Raw genomic sequence first — 9,589 nt, 5'->3', positions numbered from 1 at the left:
GCCTATTTCCACAGGAGAGACGTATAATTAGACGCCCACCATATACAAATAAGCATTGGTGGTTAAGAAAAACCTGATTTATTTCTCCAAACACCTCTTCTAAACATCTTGCATTGTACAAGTTTCCCATATTTTGGGATGGAGGGAGCATTTTTAGAAGTAGAGTCAAACAGAAGAAGAAAATAACGGCACTGCAACATCTGAGTTCTCAAAGATCCTCGTCAAAATAAAGCGAAACAGCGAGGGCGCAAAAGCGAGAGAAAACAATCACCGCCACCACCCCGACCTGCACTTCTCGTCTTCTGCTCCGCCGCACCTCCGACCCATCCTCCTCTCTCTCACCCCCACTTCTCCAGATCTACTCCACTGCCGCCTCCAATGGCGTCTCCAGCCGGAAACCCTAATCCGAACCCCGGCAACCCCAATCCCCCCTTCGAGATGGCCATGCTCTTCAGGCCGCCTCCCAACCCCGCGCCGACCGCCGCGCCCATGTTCCCCGGCGCCGCCGGCCCGCCGCCGCACTCCGGCCCCTACTCCTACCCCCCGGCCACCCCTCCCTTCCACCTCCGCCCCTACCTCCACTACCCGCAGGATCCCCAGCCCCCCATGCCCCGCCCGGTCATCCCCTTCCCCATGCCCAACCCGAACGCGAACCCCAACCCGGGCGCTAACCCCATGGCCGCCGCGGGCCCCAACCCCGGCGCCCGCCTCATGCAGCTGCTCGGCAGCTCCGGCTCGGGCCACCTCGAGTCCGCGGTATCCATGCCCCCGCCGTCGTCGGAGTTCGCCGCCGCGCAGCCGTCGCCGCTCCCGGCGATGCCATCCGCGCCGCCGGCGAGGATGCTCAGCAGCACCAGCAGCAAGGTGCCCAGAGGTCGGCTTCTGGGTGGCGGGGACAAGGCGGTGCACAACGTTGACTCGAGGCTGCCTGGGGAGGCGCAGCCGCCACAGCTGGAGGTGACGCCGATCACCAAGTACACGTCAGACCCAGGTCTTGTGCTGGGCAGGCAGATCGCTGTGAACCGGACGTACATCGTCTATGGGCTCAAGCTGGGGAACATCCGTGTGCTAAACATCAACACCGCGCTTCGGTCACTGCTCCGTGGCCATACACAGGTATATATTTTAGTCCAGAGAGATAAATTGTTGGTTAGTTCTATGTAGAAATGCTCATCCACAAATTGAATCGCTGGGTAGTGGGTAGTGGGTGTTAATGATGAATGATGTATTTAGCTAAGGGAAAGGATCTGAAAAGTTCGAAGTGTAGATACTGCATTCCCCATACGCTAGAATAACATACCTTATACATTTTCGGTTGAAACCATTTTCAGATATTTTGTTATCATCACATTCAGTTGCATGTTATTTTGAGAACAACCTCTGATACATTATTATTTGTATCAATGTCATGACGAGGCTGATGAATTAACTATGTATTAATAGATATGTTAATTCTGAATTTATGTTGGCTAGACCGTTAAGAAGGGCTGAATTGGCTTATTTCAGTGAATTTGAACATTCTATGTGTATGACACTCATGGAATAATCACTGCCCATAAGGCTGTTACTGTGTGGTTGTTTGCTCGTGCTCATATTCAGCAATTTTAATTTATAGAATATTCTATGTAAACTTGTCCCGCAATTTAAGTGTTCAAGGAAGTGACTGAGGATTTCTGATGTCAATATTTGTCAATATCTTTAGATGGTAACTGGTTATGCACTCCTCATTTTCACGTGGGTTCGAATTTTACTAAGTATATGAAAGTGCATTTGTTTCTTATGGCTTGCGTTCTTTCTTCTTTAGAGGGTCACGGACATGGCTTTCTTCGCTGAGGACGTCCATCGTTTAGCAAGGTACTGTGCATGGAACAAAAACATAATCTGAATTTGTTCACCCAGTTGGCAGCACAACAAAAAGTTATCTTCACTCTCCTTTGGAGATCACACATTTAACATTGTCTGAGGTTATTTATACTATATAAAAATAGCTAATCCTTTTCCTTATTCTTTATAATTGTGTGGGTCATGTATGCTAAGTTGCTCTCTTCTGCTGCAGCGCAAGTGTTGATGGACGGATATACGTGTGGAGGATTGATGAGGGGCCCGATGCAGAAAATAAACCACAAATTACAGGAAAGATAGAAGTTGCCATACAAATTGTAGGTGATGCCGAAGCTTACCATCCAAGGATATGTTGGCACTCTCATAAGCAAGTAAGGCATCATTTACATAACATTTGCCACCTCCAAGTTCATTTTGCATCTCAACTCACTAATGGAGTTGCATGTTTATCCTACAGGAACTTCTGTTTGTTGGAATCAGAAACTGTGTCTTAAGAATAGACACAACTAAAGTGGGAAGGGGAAGAGACTTTAATGCTGAAGAACCTATCAAATGTCATCTTGACGAGCTTATTGATGGTGTACGCTTGGTTGGTAGGCATGACGGTGATGTGACAGATTTGTCCATATCTCAGTGGATGACTACCCGACTGGCTTCAGGATCAAATGATGGCACGGTTTGTATCAAATACTCTCCTATTTATTGTGAAATTTTAAATTATGCGGAATTGGGAGAAGTATTTTTTGAATGGTATTCTTGAATATGCCATCAGATTCTAGTTCTTCTGAGCAATATGGAAGCTTATTTCCTCTTTCATTTCACTGAATAAATTGTATAAAAAACCATTGATTAAAATATGACTGAATTTTCCATCTATAGGCTTGCAGAATTAATTATTTTTATTCTGGTTGCAGAGTTTTTTTAATAGTATCCTAATACTTTGTTCTCTTGTCGTTTCAAAGCACCTTTCTCTTAAGAAAGGAAAGCAAACCATATGTCTCGTGGTATGTTGTCAAGGGTTGTTTGGATCGGGCTTGTCATGACATATTTTGGAAATAGTTCATCGAATGATCTGTGGTTTGGACTGTCTCCCCCTTGATTTGATGGTTTTGACTGCATTTACGCTGTTGTAGTCAGCAATATATACCATATAAAATTATTTGCAGTGCATAGAAAAACTGTGAAGTACGTTTCACCTGCTATGTTCGCGTAACCTCGATTGATGGTTATCAGGTGCTGTCTGGTTACTGCTAATAGTCGGTTGAAAACTAACATCAGCTGCTAGGTTAAGCACTAATGAGGCTGCCAGCAATTTTTTGACTTAGTTGGCCTCTCTTTTCCCTGTTAGACATTATTTTATTTAGAGAAGTGCTGATCATCCTTACTAAGCACATTTGTAATGTATATTGGTTTATTTTGCAGGTAAAGATTTGGGACGATCGCAAGTTAGCGCCTCTATCGATTCTAAAGCCACATGATGGTCAAGCTGTTTACTCAGTTGCCTTTCTTACAGCACCTGAGCGCCCGCATCATATAAATCTCATCACTGCTGTATGCACTCTTGCACAGATTACTTAATTTGTCCCAATGATTGCTTAGTTTTACTTACCTTTTTGAAGCACACGCTTTTGTTGGGGCATCTTGCTCAGTTTTTCTGTAGAAGTGCTATCCTGGGCAAAATGCTTCATCCAGGAGTTCGAATCTGCCATTATGCGAAGCAATTAGTCCAAACAACGTTACATCTACCAAAACACAATGACATCTACATACATACACACACACACACACACACATAATATTGTATCTTAATTAGAAATGAACTATAAGGTGCCTGTACCACTTGAGTTTTAGTAAAATCTAAACGGAGCTGTATTTGCCTACAATTGCCAAGGGACAAAGAGGCAAAGACTCTGCTTGTGGTTTGGATAGTCTGTGAAATGCTACATTATATAATGTTCAAATGGGAGAATCATTTTTGTAGATATTCTATTTCTGTTAGAAATGATCAGTTAATGTGATTCTGCTCTTATCATCTTCTGAGAAACAGAATAATTGACTGCATGTTGTGCAAATATGTTAACAGACGTCTTACATGCTATTCTGGTTCTTAATGTAGGGTCCTCTAAACCGAGAAATTAAAATTTGGGCTTCTACTAATGAAGAAGGTTGGTTGTTGCCAAGCGACTCTGAGACTTGGAATTGCACGCAGACCCTGGAACTTGTTAGTTCTCTGGAACCTAAAGTCGAGGAGGCATTTTTCAATCAAGTTGCAGTGCTGCCTCAAGCAAGCATTATCTTACTTGCGAATGCGAAGAAGAATGCTATTTACGCTGTGCATGTTGAGTATGGCTCAGACCCCGCTTCTACCCGCTTGGATTATATCGCAGATTTTACAGTCGCGATGCCTATTTTAAGTCTTACTGGTACACATGAAAGCCAACCTGATGGTGAGCAGGTAGTTCAAGTCTATTGTGTCCAAACAATGGCCATCCAGCAGTATGGGCTGGAGTTATCACTTTGTTCGCCTCCTACATCTGATACTAACTCATTTGGAAGAGACCCTGCTATTTCACGTGTTTATGATACACCTCTGGAAGTGGTAGGAGCAGAGTCATCCACGGGAACTAGCGTTACAGATTCTTACACCGTCGGTACTTCGAGTAAACAATCAACTTTTGATCAGACTGCAGGTAAAACAATTACCATGTCTCATTCAATTGCTTCAGTTAATTAAGAGTTTTCTTTTGCTTATGATTTATCTCATTATCTGCAGAGTTTGATCTTAAGCCATCAGCTCCACCACTTACATACACAGAAGGTGATGGTTCTGTGCATCTTCAGTCTGCCCCTCTTGCATCAAACACTGATCTTACTGGATCAGGACCAGTAGGCAACCGTGACAAAGACCAATCAGCTTTTGATTATTCGACAAGCCGAATCACTGAGCCAGTTGCCTTGACTAGGCAAGACACACCCATGCCAAAACCAGTTGCCCTCGCTAGGCAAGATACACCCATGCCAAAACCAGTTGCCCTTGCTAGGCAAGATACACCCATGCCAAAGGACAATTTTGGAAAGGATGAATTAAGAGACAGCAACAGTGATGTTCAGATGCTCCCAAATCCTCGCATGATGTTTAAGGTAGGAGGAAATGCCACTCATCTCATAACTCCATCTGAAATTATATCAGGTGCTCTGTCTGCTGAAAGCAATCAGATCTCTAAATCTGATGGTGCAAAAATCCAGGATGACTCTATTAGTAGCCCTCGGATTGCAGAAGTGGAAGCAAAACATGTCAATGAGGGTAAATCTAATCATGATTTGGAACTTGAAGCTGTCAAGGAAGCTCAAGTTGTCCGTGAGAACTCAGAGAAAGATCAAAATTCGTTGGAGCAAACTGTTGAAATGATCAGTGAGCGTTCAGTAACAACTGATAAGTATAGCGTGGAAGAATCACGGTCACCGTCTGATAGACTGGTCCCTGACCATACTGGTGCTGCTGGAGAAAATGTTTCAAACAAAACCATAGAAAAACCTGGCATAAGTGACTCCTCTGTGTCTAGGGAGCAATCATCTTCATATACAAAGGACAAGGTTTTTCATCCTCAAGCATCTGGTCAGTCATCACCTTCTACAAGCGCATTTAACTCAACTGAGTCTTCACATGAACCTGTCAGCAGTGCATACCCTCCTATTGAATCCTCTTCAGAAGTTGCCGATATGCTGCAACAGGTGAGCATTGCATTAAACTATTCTCTTATCTATGTACTCTGAAGTAACTTTAGTCGAATGGAGTTGCTTGTAGTATTCTGAAGTTCTACTTGCTGTTTGGACTTTGCAATACGACCGTCTTGGCCTCCTATTGCAATACGACTGGTCTCTTTGCCATCCGGCCTGCAATATGAAACTAATGCTTCTTTGATGTACTATTGTACTGTACTAACGTCAACAGCAATTTGCATATAAGCTCTAGTTTTACATGTCGATAATATTTGGCCTGAATTCAAGAGTAATTTGGCTGTTGACTGGTTATTAGACTTGCTACTACTAGAAAATCACAGGGTTGTCCTTTCTGAAGACAGTTTCTTTATGCTTAGTTTGGATTGGGCTGGGAAGTGGGAACCAATGTGGCCCTGCAGCCTGCCAACCTGGCATAAACTTGGCGCAGTTTCAAGTTCAAAATCAATGTGAATAGGATAGGCTGAGGTTGGAATCCCATTCAATTCCTGGTCCATCCAAACTAGGTGTTATGGATACAAATTCCATATAGACTCTGGTAGGTTTCTTGTTTCTCACGTCCTGCATGTAAACACACATTCTTAAATATTTTGTTGAGATGCATGAGAAAATCTGTACAGGTAAAATTGTCATTTCGTTCTGGGTTTCACTGGGAAAAAAGCACTGGCCTAATTGGAATGAAGATCCATGGAGTGACAACCGTGGTATCCCATCTAGTATTGGCCCACTGTTCCAGTACCCTGAGTTGGACATGATGTAGCCATCTATGGCCAACCTAACAATTGTGCCTGCTTGTAAAATCAGCAAATATCTACTCTTTTTTTTAGGAAAAGACATACTTGGTTTGTTTTGATTTGTCACTTGACTAGTGCTATTAGATGGTGAGAATTCTAGGTTATAACACTATGGCTTTTAGATCAGCGTTATATGAGTATGAGCTTCAGTTTATTTACTGTGTGGTCACATGTCTTGCAGCTAATAGCCATGCAGAAGGATATGCAGAAGCAGCTAGGTACTATCGTTATTGCTCCCATTGCGAAGGAAGGCAAAAGAATTGAAACATCACTAGGCCGTACAATGGAGAAATCTATCAAGGCTAGCATTGATGCCTTGTGGGCTCGTTTCCTGGAGGAGAACACAAAACGTGAGAAGGCTGAAAGGGAACGAATGCAGCAAATGACCACTCTCATCACAAGCTCAATAAACAAGGACCTTCCTGCTATGTTGGATAAGTTAGTAAAGAAAGAAGTTCCTTCACTTGGACCTGTTGTTGCACGGGCAATGACACCTATTATTGAGAAGTCCTTAACCTCTATAGTTGCTGATGCAGTTCAGGTTGTGCCTAACTTCCTGTTGCATTTGTTGTTCTTGCTTTTGCCACCCTTGCTCTTGTTGACTGTTTGCTTTTAGAAAGCGGTGGGTGACAAGGTGGTGAATCAGCTGGACAAATCTGTTACTGCAAAACTTGAAGCTACACTTGCTAGGCAAATCCAAATGCAATTTCATACATCTGTAAAACAGACTCTTCAGGTATGTATCATCTTGTAGTTTGTTCTTATAGATGGTATTCTGGCAGCTCTTATGTGGCATGTTACATGTTGCATCTGATTTGTTTGTTCATCTATATATGAAATTTACTGTAAGATCAATTTGTTTTAGCTTTGCTAGATGTACTAATTTGTTTCAAATGGATGTATGCAGGATGTTTTACGCACTAGCTTTGAATCATTGCTTGTTCCAGCATTTGAACAATCATGCAAGACAATGTTTGAGCAAGTAGACAGTGCATTCCAGAAAGGAATGTCTGAGCATGCTGTTGCTATTCAGCAGCAGGTTGAGGCAGCACATACTCCATTGGTGCTTACTTTAAAGGTAGGATATTTGTTATTTGGAATGGCTGGAAATAGCAAGTTAAAAGTATGCATTTTTCCTTTCCAATTGTATAATAACAAAAATGTTTATATAATTACTTTTCAGGAAACTATCACTTCTGCGTCCTCAATCACCCAGAATCTCACATCAGAGTTACTTGATGGGCATCGCAAAATTTTGGCGCTGGTTACATCAGGCAACGCCAATGCGCAAAATACAAATGTTCTGCAGCCCAACAATGGTCCTATCACTGGCCCGCCAGAGGTGCTGAATTCTGAAACCTTTTGAACTTCCACATTTTTTCTGATTGGCGACCTGTCTAAGCCGTTTGATGTAGTATGGGTATATGCCTATTGGGTATTGAGGGATGAGTCTTCAATCTTTTTTTCCTTGTCTTAGCTATATAATAATATGATGATTGATGACATCAAGACATCTATATAATTTTCATGTGCCCTGCAATTTTTCAGGTTGAGGCACCATTAGACCCGATGAAGGAGCTGTCAAGACTGCTATCTGAACACAAATTTGACGAGGCTTTTACAGTAGCACTTCAAAGAAGTGACGTGTCAATTGTGTCTTGGTTATGCTCTCAGGTATCGTCGTCCTTGATTGGTCAGCTAATGCAGAGCTATATGACCCTTGTTGATTAACTTGCTCATACTGGAATAGCTGTGTTGGATTTGTTATAGCTCTACCCTCTTGTACAGGTTGATTTGCGTGGATTATGTACAATGGCCCCAGTCCCTCTGAACCAGGGAGTCCTTCTAGCCCTACTCCAGCAGCTAGCAGTTGATATTGGCACCGAGACATCCCGGAAAATTCAGTGGATGACAGATGTTGCCATGGCGATCAATCCGACAGACCAAGTCATCGCCATACATGTAAGGCCCATCTTCGAGCAAGTCTACGCCAAGTTGGCTCACCACCGGTCGCTCCCCACCACCAGTCCATTGGATAATAGCAATCTTCGCTTGCTTATGCATGTCATCAACTCAGTTCTGCTTAGCTACAAGTGATTCTAGCTGGCTGCAGAAACAGTGGGGGAGTATGATGGTCTATTCTTTCTTTGTATAGAGAGAAAATTTTGAGGAAACCTAGAAGGACGATGAAAACTGTCACCAAGAAAAATTGTTAAGGGCTGATGTACCCGCCCCCTGGTGTAAATTAGGCTTGTATTGGACTTAAATTGGAGTATTTCCATGTGAACTGTCTACAAGTCTCTTTGTTCTTGAGCACACAGTCGTCCTTTGTAGCTCCAAGTTTTGATAGTGGTAGCAGCCGCTTGCAGTGGTGAGTGGCTGTTGCTTTCACCCAAAATATGATTGATGTTGTTTCAGGTGTGTGGAAGCTGTGCTGACGTCTTGATTTTCCTGTACTTGCATGTTGCTGTTGCAGCTTACCGTCTGTAGGCAAAATTTTGTGTTTTGACCCTTTTGTGGTCTAAATTCTGGATTTGACCTCTGTTTGATTTTTCTTTTTGAAATCCGACTCTTTTTCCTACCGCCAGAGGGCTCGACGGTAGACTTACATAGCCTACTGTCATGGGGTATGGCGGTAGGAAACTAGTCCACGTCAGCACCGCAGACGGCCGTTGTCCTCCTCCGTTTCACCCTATCACCGCTGGTCCTGGCGGTAGGGTGTGGACAGTTATTGGGTGCGGCCGCCCGCCCCATCCCCTTCTTCCCCACACAACCAGCCGCCCCAACCCCTAAGAACAGAGAGGCAGCTCCTCTCTCGCCCCTTTCTCATCTCCTCCACTCCCCTCCTCTGATCTTCGTCGTTTCTTCACCATTTTTGCGGATCGAGATGGCCCTGAAAAGAGAAAAGTAAGCTCCTCCGATCCCTCCAATTAGTTTTAGTCAAATAGCTTCCGATTCGTCACATTATTTGATTCAAATCACTTCCCTTTTGAATTAGATTTTAATTTTTTGAACCCTAGGATTGATTTAGGTTGATTCTAGATGTTATATTGTGATAGATATGAACTCTAGTCACTAGTTGGTATGGTTATGTGAAGATGGACCCTAGTCCATATTTTTTTGGAGGATTTTTTTTATATGATGCATGTTGGAAGAATTTGTTGTGATATGATGATGCATGTTGATATGCTATGATGCAAGTAGTGGATGTAGTT

The 9,589-nt window shown here is 43.2% G+C and overlaps 1 protein-coding gene across 1 annotated transcript; it reads left to right on the top strand.

The window, feature by feature from the left end:
• The first annotated feature begins 268 nt into the window (after positions 1-268).
• Positions 269-8,791, top strand: LOC123145337 (enhancer of mRNA-decapping protein 4). The gene is made up of 13 exons (XM_044564733.1): positions 269-1,116; positions 1,805-1,854; positions 2,057-2,213; positions 2,300-2,518; positions 3,265-3,393; positions 3,959-4,532; positions 4,616-5,574; positions 6,556-6,915; positions 6,991-7,110; positions 7,282-7,452; positions 7,558-7,716; positions 7,923-8,048; positions 8,163-8,791. Exons 1-13 carry the CDS (start codon positions 379-381, stop codon positions 8,469-8,471), a joined length of 4,071 nt encoding a protein of 1,356 aa, XP_044420668.1. The 5' UTR covers positions 269-378; the 3' UTR covers positions 8,472-8,791.
• Positions 8,792-9,589: the final 798 nt, after the last annotated feature.

Source organism: Triticum aestivum, chromosome 6D, assembly GCF_018294505.1.
Source record: "Triticum aestivum cultivar Chinese Spring chromosome 6D, IWGSC CS RefSeq v2.1, whole genome shotgun sequence".
Taxonomy (NCBI): Eukaryota; Viridiplantae; Streptophyta; class Magnoliopsida; order Poales; family Poaceae; genus Triticum; species Triticum aestivum.
This window is presented reverse-complemented; position numbering and strand designations above follow the sequence as displayed.

What these genes read in the sequence shown, in the direction of transcription:
- LOC123145337 (XM_044564733.1), top strand. Translation starts at nt 379, where the DNA reads ATGGCGTCTCCAGCCGGAAACCCTAATCCGAACCCCGGCAACCCCAAT. An exon ending in TGCTCCGTGGCCATACACAG is followed by an intron (nt 1,117 to 1,804) that starts GTATATATTTTA and finishes TTTCTTCTTTAG; the next exon opens with AGGGTCACGGACATGGCTTT. An exon ending in AACTTTTGATCAGACTGCAG is followed by an intron (nt 4,533 to 4,615) that starts GTAAAACAATTA and finishes CATTATCTGCAG; the next exon opens with AGTTTGATCTTAAGCCATCA.